Below are 19050 nucleotides of genomic sequence, written 5' to 3' on the forward strand. Positions count from 1 at the left end.
CGCAGGTTTGTAATTTTCTCTCTTCCCCATTTCTTAGGACAGTCAGCTGCTACATCTGCCAGATTTCCAGGGGAAGAGGGGAGGTGCTGTTCTGAGTAGAGGTCCATCCCTTCATTCAAAGACTAAACATGGTTTTAGTGCTGGGAGGGAATTCAGATCCTTCATAGGAGGCATTTTAAGGACCAGAATTCAGCTATAGAAAAAATGTTGCGACTAGGATGTTGCTCAAGTTGCTCACAGGAAAATCTTCCACTTGCTTGGCTTCTCAAGAAGATTCCACGTAAGCTGGGAAACTCTGCGCCTTTGTGATCTTTCTAAAGTTAGGCAGCTTTTTCATGTTACCGAGTGTAGCAGTGAGGCTGTGAGATGTGGAGGCAATGTCTTTAGTTGTGCAGAGCAATCACCTTGCCCAAACTGGGAGATGCTGGAAAATCATGCATTGCTCAACTGAAAGAAAAGCATACTGCCAGTTTTGGAAACATGTAAGGAAGGTGACACAGAGAACAGAAAACTGGAAAGGACTGCTGGGTCTGAGGTTTTTTTTATTTTTTTTTTAATAGCCCTTTTCTGTGTTGTGGGGTATGGCCCACTGATTCTTGTCCTCTAAAGTTTTATTTAACTATTTCCTGTGTAAGGAGGTGCGAAATTTGTAATGCTTGGTTTTTGTCTGATTTTTTTTAATCCTGTACTACAGGCCTTCAGCTTGATATAGGGTTCTCCAATGTTTTGAAGGGTAATTGTGTGGGGAAACCAATGTTTGGTAGATCTTCCTGAACTAGCTGTGTATTGAGAGGTCGCATCCTATTGCAGTTGATCCCATCCAATTTTATGACCTGAATTTCCTTAGCAGTTTAGCGGGAAAGGGCAATTTGCCAGCTGATATGTCAGACAAACCCTGTTGACTTCAGCAGAGCTGCTAATAAAAGTCCCTTTCCTGACAGGACTGGGAGTTGCACTAGGAAGCTTTCTTGAGATGTGGTAAGTAGCACTGGATGTTGGCCTCCTCTGTTCAGTCAACTCATTCCACAGATCCCATGTTTTGTAACAAGGAAGAAACCTGGTACATGCCTTTGTTTTTAATAGGGAGAATCAAGGAGAAATATTCTGTTTTCTTGGATACCAAGAAAATGTGAGTCAGCTCTGGTTTCTTAGGTGGGCTTCCAGGGTAGTAGTGTCCTTCTACTTTAAAATTTATCTAAAAATTAGTCAAGTTCATATAATGTACAAGAAGTATCCTACAACTTCTCTTTCCTCTCAAGCCCATTCTGGGACTGGAAAGGACTATTGTATTTGTCTAGAAACAGAGCTCTCTGAAACATAGTCAATTACTGTATTCACAGTAACATGTAACATCCATCGGGATTTGCTTTGATAATTAAGTATGTTTCAAAACCTGTGACGAGCTAGATTGAGTTACTTTTGGGAAGCCTTCTTTCTATTTCTAGTTTTGAATTTTTTATACTTTTCAGCATAGTAATGCATGTTGTGTAAAGTTGTTCATCTGTACACATAAATTTGGAAGCAAGAAAATGGGGTTTTTTGGTGATGCTGACCATGCCTGTACGTATACCTGTCAAGGAAAGGGAGTAGAGGATACTTTCCAAGGAACTTTTTTAGAAATAATTATTTGCACTGAAAATAACAGAAACCCAACCTCATGCTAAACCGTTAAAAGGATCAGTCTATAATAGAAATGCCACTTCTTAGTTTCACTTCAACAGCCAAGTCAACTTGGTTCATTGTGTCTACATTTAAAGTGAATATAAATAAAAGTAAATATATTAGCTTTGTGGAAGATACATACGTATACCTCCCCCAGAATTTAGCTATTCTCTTGAAAGAGATAAGAGAATCTGTCTCACATTGTACCAGTCAAAGTGAAAAACCCCTATGGAGGGGACAAAACAATGTATATCCCACACTGAAAGGTAAGTGAAATCACACGAACATTTGAAAATGCAGAGGGTACAAAATTTGATGGTATCTGTGTGTAAAGTGGCAGGAAATTGATAATATAGATGAACCCTTCGCTGACAAGAGATGAGTTTTACATTGAAAGGAAGACCCAGAAAAAGTAGAATTAAAGAAATAAAGGGAAAAGCAGGGAACTGAAATTTTGTATTGAGTATGAAGAAAAGGAGAAAGTATTGCAACAAAGGGCAATGGAAGAACAGGTGGACAAAAGCTGCCCATAAACCCCATTAGGCAAAACCCCACAGAGGATGGGCTTTGAAATTATTAAATTAGTGCGATTAGCAGTATTACGCAAGAGAATTACTCTAGTTAGTATTTGCACTATACTTCAGTTATTTCTTGATTCTGTTTAAATCAAACAATAACATATTTGTTTTGTTAAAGATTTTAAAATGGTGAATGCAAAAATTATCAATATAAACTCTGTCCTGTTTTGGTTTTTTATTATTGGTAGAAAACATCAGTAAGTTTAACATTAATATTTGATAAGTTTTAAAAGCATGAGATAAGCCGCAGTTAGATGCACTGACATCCTGACAAGGTTGATAGTGTTACTTTCCAGGCTCTGAGTTAGTGCAGAAATGATGGAGGGACACCAAACCTCTCAAGCGTTTTCAGCATTTTTCTCAATGCTTAACAGCAATGACATTTCAGCCAAAAGGAGTATTGCTTGTGCATTAATACTATGGAAAAATTATACTGGGGAAAAAATATAAGAAAAAGCAGCATCGAAAAGAAAATAGGAAAATGGAATGAAAGTAAAGGAATAGATACGCACGAGATCGTGTGAGTAGGACTAGGCCTCCGCATGCTGGGACAGTGAACGTGCAGTGTACTTGATGTGGGGTGTGAAGGAGCTCTGTGGGATGCGGAGGGAGGTAGACTACCTGTGCCTGGCTGCATGCAATCTGCTTTGGTGTGTGTCTAAGCTTGTGAGCCATGGCTGATGCCAGCTCTGCAGAAACCTGCTTACCTGGTATTCCTCAATAATACTTAGGAGTGTTCCTGGCTTTAGGAGCCCATCTTATCTTGGGCGCAACTTTGTAGCCAGAGTTGACTCTGTGAGTTCTCCTGTTGCCGCATCCTGGCTAATTAGGAGTGATGTGAGACTCAGTACGGGGGAGAATTAATTTGTTTGATAGTTCCCAGTCTGTTAGCTTGAATACAAGGACTACTCATGCTCTGACCGTAACAGTTACTGCCAATGAACATGGTCATTCTTGCATTTGTAGCTTACTTTAATTTGTAGATAAAACACTGATCACTTTTTTTTTTTTTTTTGGGGGGTGGGGGTGGGGGTGGGGGGTACATTTCTTTGAATAATAACCAAATAACTTACTGTTCTGCAGTTATTATAAACTACAGTAATCAGCCAAGACATTATATTCCTTCAACATAATTTTGCTTTCAAAGCGGTTACTGTGTTTATTCTTCTGCTATATATGTGTTGTCTCTGGTATGAAAATTACTGGTAACTTTATATTTTATACGAGTGTAGCCTGTAACTTCTGTTAACTTGTGCAGCGTGTGCATATGTGTATGTGTATATCCATGCCCTATGTGTATCATTAAATATTAATATGTATGTGTATGTAGCATATATGACAGAGCTGCTCAGATACGTCTTTCCTTGAAAATACATTTGTTCTGTGTATTTAATGCTAAATGTAAATACTTACTGTGGCAAAGTCATCATCATATAGTTTTTCTAGGTCTTAAAACCCATTTTACTTTCAATTTTGATTTACCATATGTGATTGGCATTGTATGAGCAAGAGGAAATATTTAACTGCAGCCAAATGCTGTTCATTCAAACAAGATGTAACCCAGTTTATCCATAGATGAGTGTCTTGTGAATTGAAGATTGTGTTCTGCCAACAAAAGAATTTAAACAGGCTAAAAGAATGAATGCTTTGTACCATTTGTATTTGAAGACCAAGCATTTAGGATAAATATATAGTAGGACTCTTTTGCTTGTTACAGTTGCTGCACAGTCTTAACTCTGCCTTTCTTCTCAGTATTTTTCTGTGTTCATATTTGGAACTCTATTGCAGTTTTTGCATATTTTTACTCATAACACCTGCAGGTAGTTATACAGGTAGTTATGAGTAAAAACAAAAAAGAAACCAGACCTACAGAGTTAAATAGCACATTAGCATCTTTGTTCAGAAGCTTCCTGTCCTTACAAATATTAACATCCTGCTACCACAGAGAAATTAAGGAAACCTGAAGCTGGATGGCATTTGAGTCAGAAGTGGAAATGGATCTCAAATTCTGTCCCTCACCGCAAGACTATCCTTCTTCATTTTCCAAATCTTGGTAGAGATACTGTTAGTCTGATGATGTGCTAAGAGAGGATTAAATTAGATCACCTTAAATTTCCTGTAACATGAATGTGTATGTATCATTTGATCTATGAAATCCTATAGGATAAAAAAATCTACAAAACAGTATAAATGTCAATTGCTATGTGGGGCTGTTAATCACTAAAAATTCAGGAGTGTTTAGTATATTCACTGTAATGCAGATCATTGTACGTCACAATTTCTTGCTTACTAGAGTGAAGTAGAATTTAAGGGATAATGTAACTTGCTTATGATAAGAAGCTAGAACAGAGCTGTTGGATCTAATTTTAGACTGAGATTCTTTGAAGGAAACATTGTTGAAAGTAAGTCAGCAAAAGTGAAAAATTTTAATCCGGTGCTGGACTGTTGCAAAAACTTGAGGAAGTTGCTGGAGTGGCACTGGTTTTCAGCTTCATCAATAATATAATTTAGGTGAGGTCCCCCAGATCAAATCTAAATATATTTAAGTTAAAATACATACAAAAATAAAGTTTATGTGGTACTATTTTGTGTTGTTATAGTTTAGCGTATTGGCTACGCTGAAATATTTCTAAAATGAATAAACACCTACTTCCTAAGCTTCCATTGCGCTTGTGTTTCCTATTTCTTTTTCACATTTATGTCTTGGTACTGCTTTGTTGTTGTTTCATGAGCCTGTTCCATGACTATTTGTAAATTCCTCTCCCTTCTTATCACACTATGTTTATTTGATCGTATTTCTTTTTTTCTCAGTGTTTTATTTGTTCCATGTTGCCGTATGTTTTTTTCATTTTGTCACTGCTTTTATTTTCCTGCTTCCCATTAGATTTCCTCCTCTTTACTCACTGTCCTTTTTTAGTCTCATTTGTTCTTTTCAGATAAACACTTGTATTTCCTTTCTCACCCTGCTTTTAGTAAAACTGTATTGACCTGAGAAGATCTACCACCATTTTCCATGCCTCTAAAGTTTGAAACTTCAGGCATGTATCTGCACATATCTGCTGCATGCGTACAACTGCTTCAGACACACAGAGCTGTATTAGTTATCACAGTACAAAGCTTCCTGGCAAATAACCTCTGGCTTTACTAGGGACAGGCAATAGCCCTGGTAAAACTCCTGGTAAAATTCAAACTGGGACCTACATGTTGATGAAGCATGAAGCTATGAAGACCCACTGACTTTCCACATCTTTTCATTATAGACTGTTATATTCAACCTTAGCAGGAGCCCAAGAAAGCCAAAAGCAGTATTAAGATGGAAGATTTTTAACAAAACACAAAAAAAATTCAAAACTCCTTCACTTATCTCAGCATTAAATCTCAGCTTGTAGACATTTTAGCTTGTGTTCTCTGGCTTCAGCTAGCTCACTTGGGAATCCTAATGTCTTTAATTTATAGCATGAATGGATAAGACCATTCCCTTTGCTAGCAGGGGTAGCCCAGAAGCCTCCATTCCTTTCAGCTGTTGTCAGCCGTGCAGCTGCAGCTCCACCATCTCCCATACTTGCAGATCTCCTCCAAAGGTCTGCAGTGGTCACAGCTGAATGAGCATATACCTGTGTGTAACCTACAGACCTCTTCTCGTGGTCCAGTCTTTCATGCTCATGAATGAGGTCTTGTCTGTTTCCAATAATAAAATACTAAACAGAATACTTTAAAATGCAGGGCCGCTACTTAAGTCAAGTAACTTTGCTGAATTCAGGAGACTTTTCAGATGTATTGACATGAACTGGTTTTGAGCATTAGAGACTTTTTTTTCAGGAGATACATTTGCAGCCTCTTGAAAATCATGGAAATGGAAATAGAGAAAAAACTTGTCATATGTATCAGGAAGTGTAAAGAGGTCTCTGATCACAGAGAAGGAGAAAGAAATATTGCCTGGAAGCCACCTGTCATCCTCGGTTCAGCTTTAGGGTGTTTGTCACTTCAAGAATTGGGAGCTCTTAAGGTCAGGAAAGGAAAAAGGATCCAATGCTTTCACTCTCAACTCACAAAACGGTCAGCACTCTTTTAAGGTACCAGATGTGGTCAACCAAGCAGTGCTTACCTTAGAGGACTTTCCAGCCTACTGAAACCATATGGTCACCCAAAGTGTAGAAATAAACTTTAAATAGGATTCAAACAAGTCTTCCAAATTAATATTTTAAAAAGTCCTCAGGAAGGAAAGCATAAAGAAATGATTCTGCAAAACAGTATTCTTCCCCTGGCAGACAGGACTCTTGTATCCATTACATAACATGAAATGGGAAAAGCTCTTCTATGTAATCAGATAGGCAGGACAGTTTCAACCTCACCTTTGCTTGATACATCAGTTGCACATGAAATATTTTTAAATACCTTTTGAATAATTTCTTCACATTGTGAGGAAAGTCATGCTTCATGGAAACACTTTGAAACATTTATATTTTTAGGCATATTTATCCAGATTCCAAGTGGAATCTGAATGAGATGTAGATTGTAAAATCTCTGTATAAATCTAGACCTTAGTATGTAATTCTTTGTGAACAGAAGTTCATTATATGTATGTTGCTTTTCTGTACAAGCCCAAAGATGATTGTAAAAATGTATGTTTTCAACTATCAAGGAGGAAAAATTTATTGTCTTACTATAGGTAAGCAGAAAGTCTTAAGTAGATCTATTAGGATAGCATTAAGACAGAAAATAACAGAGTATGTAAATTCCTTCAGCATTTTTTCAGCTACAACTATGATGTTAAAAAAAAATGCAAAAAACCTCTCAAAACCCCAGCCCCTAGGGCAGTAGCAGTTGTTACTGTAAACGCAGAAAAATACTGAGATCGTGTTCATGGTAGTAATTCTTAGAAATTCTAGGTTAAGACTGATCAAGTGGAATTAACAAACTTTGCATTTAATATCAGAGAGATCTTCCATGACAACTGGGTAAGGTCATTGCTACCAAATGAATAGTGGGAGAATCTCATATAAGAAATTTAAAGTGCACGTAATATTTCAGTGTCTTTTTAGCTCCTTTTCTAACTCAGTGTAGTTAAACACGTAAGTTAAACTTAGTGCCCATATCTTGGTATATGCCTCAATATAATAGGTGCTATCAAGAGGATTTTAGAGTAGCTTACATAGCTAAATTTTTTCCTATTTATGAAGTATTAAACAATAATACTTTGTTTTTCTGGCTGTTCTAAGATGAGGAAGCGGTTGAGTGTGGTAGGTGCATTTTTCTTCTTCAATTTAACTTTTCTTTCTTAAGTTATGTTTTCACTCCATTTAATGATTTCCTTTCCTATTTTTCCTTTGTGCTTCTCAGAGGAAATTGAAGGTACATGTACAAAAGTTTCCCTGCATAGCCCAATAATTTTATTTAAAGAACATGTGTTTAGAATTAAATTGAATATAGTCCAGTTCTAAGAGATATTATACATGTAATACTTTCATATTGCCACCAAATACATTGAATCATTTTTTAAAGTAGACAAAAATACCAGAATATTTCTAGTTGCTTCATGTAAAGATCAGTAATTTGGATTATTGTTTTAAACTGCTTTCTCTCTCTCTCTCTCTCTCTCTCTCTCTCTCTTTTGAACTTTTGGAATATATGTATAGAAAAGTGTTATTATAAAATAATATTAGCAAAACTTGGGTGGGCTGGGTTGGAAGGAGATTGTTCCAACTTAATTACACGGCCATGAGAGGTCTTGCGTTTCTAATTAATACTGATGAAGTATTTCTCTGAGATGGCAGAAAGTTCATCCATGTAGTATCATCTTTACTGTTTTCCCTCTGAGTGTAGCCAGTCACTGTTATGCTTGCAGCATATGTTAAAGTAATAGCAGCTGATCTCGTGTATTTTTTTTTCCTTAAGAGGCCTTTGTTTATAAAGGCATTAGAAATTGTAGCTCATATTTTTGATCAAAGGGCCTCTGGCATGTAAAAATATACATTATAGCTATTTTATATCAAATGAGAGGATGTGTTTTTGATCAAAAACCTTTCTGTCTAATCCAGTGAGCCAAAACTTAAAGCTAAAGTCTGATAATGTATAATTTATGAAAAAAGCTTGATTTACATCAAATACGTTTTGCTTTCTTTTAAGTGGCATCATATTTTCTATTAACTGATAAAGTGTGAATAATACGTTAGACTTCTTTTTAGAATGTTTGCTGTCATCACAATTTTTGCTTGAAAAGATAAAAAGATCAGTGTGCATGCTGCAAAATTCCAGAATATCTCCAGCTAAAATATAAAACAATAAATGTTTTATGTTTTTAAGAAAATGGCCTACTGAAGGCTTTTTAATGCTATGCTTTGTACAGTTGTCATTTTTTAAGACTTTCTTCTGTATTTTTTGCTGGGCTTCTAACTATTCTGCTTTATTTCTTGGCTCTTATTCTGTATGCTTTTACCCTTCGTCCAGAAGATGCTGAATGTGCTGGTCACAACAGTGGATCCTATCTAGGTGAGCAATTGGTTACAAAAGACAAATTTTTCCTTTCTTTCAGCTTCTTTTCCCTGGAACTACTGTGTCCACTTTGCTTTTGGGGGTAATCTGCTTATAAACGTCCTTACTCTGCATGAGAAATGCATGAATATTAAGGTTTTAAAAATGGCTCATTGGATTTGACATAAAGGATTTATGTAGTGTATGCCTTTATCTGGTTAAACATAAGCTACTAAAATACTGGTTTGATTTTTAAGTCAAAATTAAAAAGACACATAAATTTGGCAAAAATATTGACTTTAAAGTACAGTAAGCAGTGGGTTTAATGAAACAAAAAGGTTACTCTATTGTGAAAAGTTTGAGTAAGTCTTTAAAGACACACTTTCAAGGTTTTGTCTAAGTTTTGCTTACACTTTCTTTGTACATGTCTGTCTAACAGTTTTGGTAGGATTCAGAGAGAGTACAGAGCAAATTTGCAGGCACTGGTTCTTTCTCCACATTACAAAATAAAATTAGTCATAATAACTCAATAGCTTAAATTTACCATTAGAGCTAGTCTGAGCTCAATGTATCATTGTGGGGAGGGGGAAGAGCAGGGGAAGGACTCCTTTGGCTTTAGCTTCAAGGTTCCAAATTCCAAACAAAAGTAACATTTAAAAAAGGTGAATGTTCCATGGTATGATTCAACTTTTTAATTTGTGCCATTTTAAAAGCTATGTAAAAATATTTTAGTTGAAACTGTCCAGAATTCCTGCCAGTTGAAGGCTGGCTGGAGCGGATTTTGTGGCAACCAGCCCTTTCCCAAGGCTTTCATCCTCCTACTACAAGAGGAACGGGAAGAAACTTGTCAAAGTGCTTTAGTACATCCAAGCCACTGAAACACCCTAGACCAGTACTGTAAATTAGAGATGATTTTCATATTGCACTATACTTTTTAAAAATGTGTATAAACTACATCAGGAACACACAAACTATATGATTGAAAGAACTTTGACCTCTTTCCAAAACCTTAGTGTGGTATAATTTCATCATGTATTTGTGGAACCAATGGTCATCTGATCATGCTGGAAATAAACTTCTTACCTTGATTAGTTAATCAACTAAAACGTTGAATTGTAATTGTATTGAGAGATTGAAGTACACTTGGAAAATGATACTTTGGATGTGATTCCAGATGAACTGAGTTTTCCTCATCAAATCTTCTCTTTGAAAAAGACCTTCTCCCCCCTGCCCCGTTCCATCTTTTCTTTCTGTCCGAAAATACAGATTGCATGAATTCTCAAGATCAGAATGTTGTGGTTTTGCAATCAGATCTTAGTAGGCTGATGCTTTATTTGAGAATGAAGGTGGCAAAACAGAATCTACCTTTTCTTGGTGCTGTAGTCATTTCAGTGAAACATTTTAGTCTGCAGTTACCAAAAAGGCTCAATCATCTAGGAAGGAGATGTCTTGTGGAAGAAGCTACTGTTGTCCCAGGTGCAACGAGCAAAAAAAAAAAATTAAAATGGAAAGTAGTTTACCTAGGCAAAACTACAAAAAATTATTGGAGACCTGCTGTCCAGCACAGCCTATGGTTTGTCTGTTGAGAGTTTCCACGTGGTGGAGTGCAGCCACCAGTCCTGAGATGGTACCTTCAGCCTTCTCATGCTGGCTCTCTTCTGTTGGAAGTGAGGTGTTGGTGGGGAGAATACAGAAGGCACAACAACAGGGAGAAAAAAAATATTTGTATATGGTTAGGACCAATTCTGGGTAAGGGCACAGGTATATTCACTGGTTGTGAATAGCTAGCTATTTGGTTTAGGAATCAGAGGTTCTTTGGAGCTCCTCACTAAGAATCGTTCATTAAAAATTATCCTCTCAGGATCAACCATGTAGGCTTTTGAAAGCTGATATTATTCTTTTGCACACTGGTAACAGGACACAGTGATCTGTAATTCAAACTGTCTCATGCATTCTAGTGTATCCTTGTTTCACAAAACATTAGGACCCCAATCCTATTCAGGCATATTTAGGTTTGCTTTTCCTCTAAATTATTTTTCAGTTGTATTTTCTCAGGGAACAAACTCCTGTGGAATAACTTTCTGGGCTGGACAAATGCCATTGCCTAATGTGTAATAATTTGAACAAAACTTGCTGACCAGCTGTAGGGAGGACACAAAACTTCTACCTATGTGCTGTGCAAGATACAAAACTCAGATAGTCTAGAAGGTAAATAAGTCCTAGGCAAAGACACTTTATAAACCCTCTGTTACATACATGAGAGCTAATGCCATATCTAACTGCTGCAGTCCATCTTCCTGCTTAGGAGGGGCCCCTTTCTTTTTCCTCTGGTCTGAGTATATATTCCTTCAGTCCCAAGGGCAGTGAAGGTCTTCAAAGACACTTTTTTTCCCTGCCTGTTGCTTTTTTGGAAAGTGGGAAAAAATATGCCTGATTTTTGAAAACAGCTTATTCTGAATGTCCACTGTGTTTTGCAGTACTGTTCTTCTGTCCCAAGCATCTCAATCTTTCTGAATGTATATGTTCTTGAAAGATGATAGATGTCCATGCCACTCCTTGATCACTAGGTAAGAATTTTTAGGCAACTCTCTTCATTATAATAACACAAAGTCTTGATTAAACATACTACACTGGAAACAAAACCTAAAACATTGTCACTGAAGGGCTTGGGTCACACTGACAAGTTCAGGGAGTTTTAATAACACCCAATTAAATGCCTGTCTATATGTTGTAACCCGTTAAAAGAGCAAGGGAGTCTGAATTAGCTTAATGGTTGATGAAGGAGTTGACCTGCATTTACAGCAGGTTATATTCACACATACGAGCAGTCAGTATAAGGTAAGTTAAAGTATGGTAAATTGTTCATGTGTCTAAATTCTGGAAACAGTTTTCAAAGGATGGATACACTGGTTATTTCCTAAAATCAAAATGACTAAGGCATGTTTCATGCTGCTTTTGATATGTAATCACATCAACGGAGCTGCAACAATTCTAATATAAATTCATTAATTTTCAGTCAATTTTATGGCTCGTTATGGCTTTAGGGCTCTGTATTTGTTGGCATTTCAATCAGTGAACCAGGATATTCTGTGAACATCTGACACTCTCTGAAAGCATATCTACTTTAGACACCCATGAGGTGGTCATGAAGAGCAATGGAAGAGACAGCTTTCAGAAAGGAGAATGTCTACCACCTGGGGTCAGATCTTTTATGTCCAAGGTTATGCTGCTATTAATTTGAACCCTCCTCTCCAAAGTGACTCAGATAAATTTCATTATTTTTTACCAAATTCTAATACTTAAGTCACAGTATAGTATTGTATGTTTCTGCAGTAATTTCCTGAGGAACTGCTGGGGAGAATGTTAGGAGTTTGCCTTTGCCAAGCTTAAATTCTAGTTACATTACTTGAACCTTTATGAACATACAGTAAATATAGATGAATATCATCTGTTTACTATTCTCAATTTTGTCTTAAAAATCCAGACATAATCTAAATTTTTATTAACCCTGTCTAAATGTGCAAGCTGGGAATCCGTCCAGAAGTAAGTAGAGTAAGAAGTCTGCTCTGTGTTTGTGCAGTTCCTGTGTAACAATAGAAATACTCAGTATACGAGCCAGTATAAAAAAAAAAACGCAATATTGGGAGAGAAAAAAAAATCCAGAAATATCTAGTAAAAATATTGTATTCATACAAACCTAGATAATGACCATGGTACCAAACTTACTTTTGACAGTATTATGAATACAAAAAGTACTTGTAAATACATCTACTATTAAACAACATTTGTTCACCTGGAATTATATAAGATTAGACTAAATTCAGTGAAGAATATACATAATTTAAACACATCCTTATGCACTTGTTTTAGTGAATGAAAATGAACAAAAGCATGTCTAAGTGCTTTATAGCATTCTGGAACCTTACTGGTGAATTTATGAAGCGTAGGTGAATTTAAATGGTAATATTTCCTGTTGCTGTAATTTCTCTGAATTTGAGAAATTTTCTTCATCAATGAACATATTTAGATTTAAATTCACACAACGTAATTGCAATCTTTTATTCACTTCTTCAGAATTATATTACTAAATCTAAATAAGCACAGCTTTTTACATCAGCATCCTTTTAAAATATTTTAGGGGAGACGGGCTTATGCATTGCGTGTTTTCAGTTTGAATTTCTGTGTGAGGTCCCAGTGGATTTCTCTATGTAAATGAAAATACGTTGTTCTGAGATGGCCAAATGTATATTGCTAGTGGTTAAAAGAGTAGCCACACTTTTATTCTAGGTTTTCTTTCATTTTTTTTCTTAGAGATGTAAGTAGGTTCTCTTGGATTGTCGTTGGGCCTTAATGAAGTTTATTAGTAGCAGCTTATGATTTTTGTTTCATATTGAGAAGTGTTACAGGTTTGGAGACATTTGTAGTTTGAGAACATTTGTTCTTCATATTTTCTTCCCAGAGGCTGTTCTTATTTCACGAAACTGTTACATTCCAGCAGCAGTTTATGGGTTTGCATGTTCAGTAGGCTTCTGGTCATGTAGCTGAAACCAGTGAGCTGGTGCAAGCTTCTGAATGTTCAGAATTTTATGTTGCTTTAGTGACAGAATTTTCCCCTTTTATTTTATAGTCTGCATACTTGGCAACTAAGGTTAATCTCTGCTGATATCCATATTCCTCAGACAGTATAGCCTGCAGCTCCTTTCCTATTTATTGAGATTTATATTATCAAATATTCTGGGCAAGGAATCCTTTTTTCCCTTTGTTCTTTATAGGAACTTACTTTTAAGCTTAATAATTTTATAGAAACTTTTTTTTCTATTGCATATCAGTATTGATTGTGTTTTTTCATAGTGATTTTCAGTATATTTTTAATAATGCTCTATTGTTAATTTATATTAAGTTTTTTTTTTCTTTCCTAAACTGTAAAATATGCTAACATTAGCAGATTTTTTTTGGTTGTTCAGAAATGTTTTTATTCCTTGCAAGTATGATGTTGTTGCAGTTCAGCTTAATCTTTTTGCACAGTCATAGCTGCCCAACATATAATGCAATTATAAATGCAGAGTTCAACAGAAAATATTTATTACCTGTTCTTTATAAAATAGCTTCTGAAGGTCATAGTAAAGTTGAGCCACATATGTAAGGATATAGAATGGCTGATGTGAGAGAGAATCATGTTGATAGGAATGCAGTAGCAGTATTATAAAAATGTTGGATATATTTGAAACAGCCTCATCCTTTCACTCTGTACTGTACGTTTTCCTTGGTTTTGAAAGCTGCTTAAAGCAAGCTTTCTTGAGTTTCTCTCTAGGGCTATTCAGATGTGCTTTGACGAACAGTTAAAACAACTTTCAAATTGACAATAGCCTAAGTGGCAAAGCAATCTGTGTATCACAGGTTTTTAATATTCAGTAGTTTTTCAGAGCGTCTTCACCAGCACACTGCAGAGAAATCAGCCATACTGGAAATCTGCTTCATTATCTCTGGCTCATGTGTGGTTTTGTTCTTTTTAAATAATATCATAGCTTTTCTATAATGTCTAAGTCCTAGCTGAACGTGTTGAACCTTCTTAATATACAGGACAACATTACTATTTTCATTTTACCAGTAAGTTTCAGTCACAGAAATATCAAATGTTTTAGTCAAGGAAACTCATGTAAGCAGTAGAACTGTGTCACCCAAGTCTTTGTGATGCTTTATATGCAGCCTGTAAAAGTGACAAGGGACAAATCAGCCTGAAGACAGCACTGACAGATTTTCTCCTTTTTGATACAAAAAACCCCAACCAACCAAACCCCAAACCCACCACCACCACCAGCAACAGCAACAAAATACACGAAAAAAATAAACCCAACTGGTTTTTTTCCTCTTTTAAGAGAAGAAGGAATGAAAATTTCTAAATAACCCACCACCTGGTAGTTTGGTAGTGAAATCTGAATAAAGTGCATGGAGAAAAGAGGAACAAGCTACAAATGGTCTTACTAAAACCTAACAGCAGAGATTGAGTTGATAGGAAGATTTTGCAGGAAGGATAATTTTCCTTAAGATTCTGCAGTTCAAAATGTAAGCCGAGGTTAAGAAGCTGTTGGTAATGGCACTCTGAGACAGCTACACAGATCACATTGTTCTGCTATTTGTAAGGTTGATACCGAACTGGAACAGAGATGGTTGGTTTAACTTCATTTGATCACTATCCTTACTTTTCACCTTTTCCGGATATGTGGATTCTGGTTTTTGTGACAAAGCTCTTTATTCTGTAAACCATTTAGTAGCAACTGGTGAAAAATTATTCCTCCTTTTCCTTTTCCTTTTCCTTTTCCTTTTCCTTTTCCTTTTCCTTTTCCTTTTCCTTTTCCTTTTCCTTTTCCTTTTCCTTTTCCTTTTCCTTCCCTTCCCCTCTTTTCTATAAAAAGATTATACAGAAGAAAATGCAGAACAATTTTCAGCTTGCTTTGGGGCAACTAATATTTTCTTTTTTAATCTGGAGCCTTTTAGATGAGGCCTCAGGAAACTTGTAACTCACTTCTTGTGTCTGTATTGGTAATGTTACTTTTAACCTTAGTTATGTAGCAACAAAACATCGCGTGTCATGATAGACTTCACCCTAGGGCAGACAAGATCTCCCCGGCCCTGGCTTGGGTGTGTTTGCTCAAAACTGTCAGCACTCCAACAGGGCTTTCCTGACTCTAGTTACTTCAGTGTTAGTGTTCTTCTTTAAATAATTAACATAAGTCGGTTTATTTCATTATGTTTTCATATCTCATATTTTGGTCCCTTTTCTATCTCAGTCCATGTCCTTCTCAGTCTAGACAATACTGTAGCTCTTAAAAATGTCATCATCCTTTTCTGTGGATGCTATTTCTTCTCCTTTTGCCTTGATTTTCATTTTACTTATTCATATTTTGAATATGAATAGGTTGACATCACTGTATTCTCAGAGACATTTTTCTTCCTCTTTTGTGTGTATGCATGTGTTGTAGATCCCCATAGGTATAGGGGCTCACATCAATAAAACAGCTTGGTTAACATCCTCTGTGATCCAGCTTCTGCAAAGATTTATGCTAATTGGAACTGTGTGTGCAAAATGCTAAGCCTGTAACTAAGCCTGGTAGGATTTTGCCTCAGATCTGGTTCTAAATATTTGCAGAACTGAGTCTTGAATGTGCCAGATACTACCTTTGAAGAAAAAATTGTAATATGATTACTTCTCAAACACCTAAACCTAAGTGCTTTTACAAGTTTATGAAAACGTATTGCTGAAAAATCTGGGGTCACTAAAAGTTTACATATGTTTACTGTCCTATGAAATGTTCTGGGCAAAAAAAAAAAAAAGGGGGGTGAGGAATTTTTCCAGTATTTAAAGTGTAGTTTGTGTTTTACTTTATTACCCCCAAATAATGAAATCAGCTTTGCGGTTGTTCTTCACAGTTGTTCCTGTAGTTCCTTCCAGAACAAAAGTGGTACCATAAAGATACCAGTAAAATGTAATGTAGTGAAATGTAAAGTACTTATTTGGAAAACTGTGAGATAATCATTATCAGAGGAGTAAATTAGACTTTAGCATAAAATGTAGAAGGTTTTTTTGTACTGTTCTGCTTGAAAATGCCTACAACTACCTGAATTGAGAGTATATGAAATGTCTAGTCTTCTAGATAGGCACCATAGATGTCACACTGATGACGCAATTGTAAATACAAATTTAATAGAAATATTAACTTTTAATTTCATGCTAACATATCCGTAATATGGGTTCTGTATTGTCTAAGATGTTTTCTAGTGTTTTGGAATTTAACTACCAGTGTTTGGTTTTACTTTTAACCATCTTTGGCAAAGGTTTTGTGCGCTTTTTTTATGCTAGCGGTATAGAGCTATACACAAAATATTGTTCAAGGAGTTAATTCTCATTAATCCCTTCAACCTCCAGATGTGTTTCTACCGTATGTTGTATTTGATGTCTGTGTGCCATGGTGATTTAACGGAAATGCATTAGGTGTGGTATGAGAATCCGGATTGCATGAATGTTTTCCTTGTGTACATATACTAATGTATAAAATATTCAGATTACCTAAATACTCTAGAAACTTACTGTAATTATATTTTACAGCATTTTGTTGCAACTGCTAAGATTTTATTGGTAATCTTAATTTTGCAGTTTAAATAGGCACCTGATACAGTTTTAAACTGTGGGAAAACATCATTCTGATGACCTGGCTTATTAAACATATGTTTCTTTTTTTTTATTCCATGCACCAATCCTCAAATGTTTGGAAGAAACTCTTTTCAAATATTTTGAGAAGGCTTATTTTCTTACTTTGAAAAAATCCTGTTCTTATTCCAGCTGGTTTTAGAAGAAGCTTTCGTCTTAGCAGAAAAGATAAAAAAACAAACAAATCTATGTATGAGTGCAAGAAGAGTGATCAGTATGATACAGCAGATATCCCAACATATGAAGAAGTTGCAAAATATAGACGACAACCTAATGACAAATACAGGCTTGTAATTTTGGTTGGTAAGTTGTTTTCTTTATTTTTGACCTGGTAAAACAGAGGACTGCTGATTAGTGCAGTGCTTACCACAAAATCATTTTGACTGGGAGGGATCTCAGGAGGTCACCTGGTCCAGCCTCCCACTCAGGAGGATTAATACTGAATTCAGAGCAGGTTGGTGATGACAACAACTTTGGGAACCTGTCTTCCCACCATGTCTTCTCTTGTCTTCCCACCACACACCTCAGTAAAGAAGTGGCCCCCATCTTCTCAGTGGGTATCAGAAGGGTGCTGGTGGGTCCCCTTGAGGACATCTCTTCCCCAAGCTAGACAAGCCCTATTCCCTCAGATTCTCCTCACAGGTCATGTGCTTCAGCTCCCAACCATCTTGGAGGTCCTCCGCTGGCTTTGCTCCAGTTTATCAATGTCTTCCTTCTAGTGTAGGGCCCATTGTGGACAGAGTATTCCTTACAGGGTCTAACAAGTGCTGAGTAAAAGGGAAGAATCATTTCCCTCTATCTACAGGCTAGGCTGTTGCTGATGCTTCTCAGTCTTCTGTTAGCCTTCATTGCTGCCAGTGTGTGCTGTGGACTCCTGCTTAGCTCACTGCTCACCAGGACCCCTGGTCCTTTTTGTCCAGGCTGCTTCCCAGCCAGTCAGTTCCCAGCCTCTACTGCTGTGGGGCTTAGTCTATCCCAGATGCAGAACTTTGTATTTGTCCTCACCAAATTTCACACAGTTCTGCCAGCCCCATACCTGTAGCATATCAAGGTCCCTCTGAATGGAAACCCTGCCCTTGAGCAAGTCATTTACATCACCCATTTTGGCATCTGCAAACTTGATGAGGGCCCATTCTGTGTCCTCCTCCAGGTTGTTGATATAGATCTGAAACAGAGTGTGTCCTAGGGTAGACCCCTGAGGAACTCCACTTGTAATGAGTCCCCCAGTTGAGTACAGATGACTAACCCCTTCCCTTTGAACATGATCATCCATCCAGTTTTTCATCCTATCTAGACAGGATGTCCCAACTTGCTTATAAGGATGCTCTAGGAGACCATGTTTAAAGCCTTGCTTTAAAAGGGGATGATATTAAAATATAGCTACCATGGTTACTAGTCTGCACCCGGCAGTCAAGCTGTACTAAACCTCAAAAGGATTAGGTCAGTGTTCTGCTCTTGGAGATCAATCAATACATCTGTGTAGAAAAAAGAACAGAATAAATACCTGTGGTCAGCCAAGACAGAATACATAAGTGGAAACAAACAAAACCATCTACTGTGTTAGAATAAGCAAATAGACAAGTAGAGAGAAAGGTGGATGAGAGGTGGACTTCTGTAGGCCAAGAACAGATGTAAACATAGCCACAGAAGACTCAAGATGTCATCCGTAGTCACCTTTCTGGTCTTCTGTTATCTGTCACTGCCATGGATTCCCAACAGTATTTGTTATCGAACCAAAATACATTGCTTCAGTCTCCTAAAAAAAGAGAATGTACACGATCTTAAATTTTTCAAAGGTAACCATCAGCATACCAATGAGTAATGTCTCATTTCTCATTCCTTATCATTTCTTTTGCAGTAGCACATAGGTTGATGCTTCATTAGTAAAGTTTCCTCCATTCTGAAAGCAGTAGAACAGAGGAAAATGAACTCCTATCAGGGACTGTTATGAACTGTTGAGTAGCTGTGTTTTTACATTGCTCATATCCCAGGGAACATTAAATTTAGTTTTTAATAAACAGTTTTGTCACTCTCCAGCACTAAAATTCAGCCACCTACTAGTGTGATCACTGTGAGATCGTGGGCTATATACAACAAGTAATAACATGGTTGAGTTGATTTTACACTTACATC

At 36.6% G+C, this 19050-nt stretch overlaps 1 protein-coding gene across 6 annotated transcripts in view; it reads left to right on the forward strand.

Annotated features, from left to right (window-relative positions):
• MPP7 (MAGUK p55 scaffold protein 7) overlaps positions 1–19050 on the forward strand; it is a 158158-nt gene that overhangs the window by 124672 nt on the left and 14436 nt on the right. For 3 of the 6 annotated variants that reach the window (XM_075082575.1, XM_075082577.1, XM_075082576.1), the window contains exons 12-13: positions 8691–8729; positions 17050–17220. In XM_075082575.1, the coding sequence (XP_074938676.1) occupies positions 8691–8729; positions 17050–17220 (210 nt within the window). The remainder of the gene's footprint in view (positions 1–8690; positions 8730–17049; positions 17221–19050) is intronic. The other 3 variants (XM_075082578.1, XM_075082580.1, XM_075082579.1) reach the window with 1 other exon arrangement.

Source organism: Phalacrocorax aristotelis, chromosome 2 (assembly GCF_949628215.1).
Source record: "Phalacrocorax aristotelis chromosome 2, bGulAri2.1, whole genome shotgun sequence".
In the NCBI taxonomy this organism is placed as follows: Eukaryota; Metazoa; Chordata; class Aves; order Suliformes; family Phalacrocoracidae; genus Phalacrocorax; species Phalacrocorax aristotelis.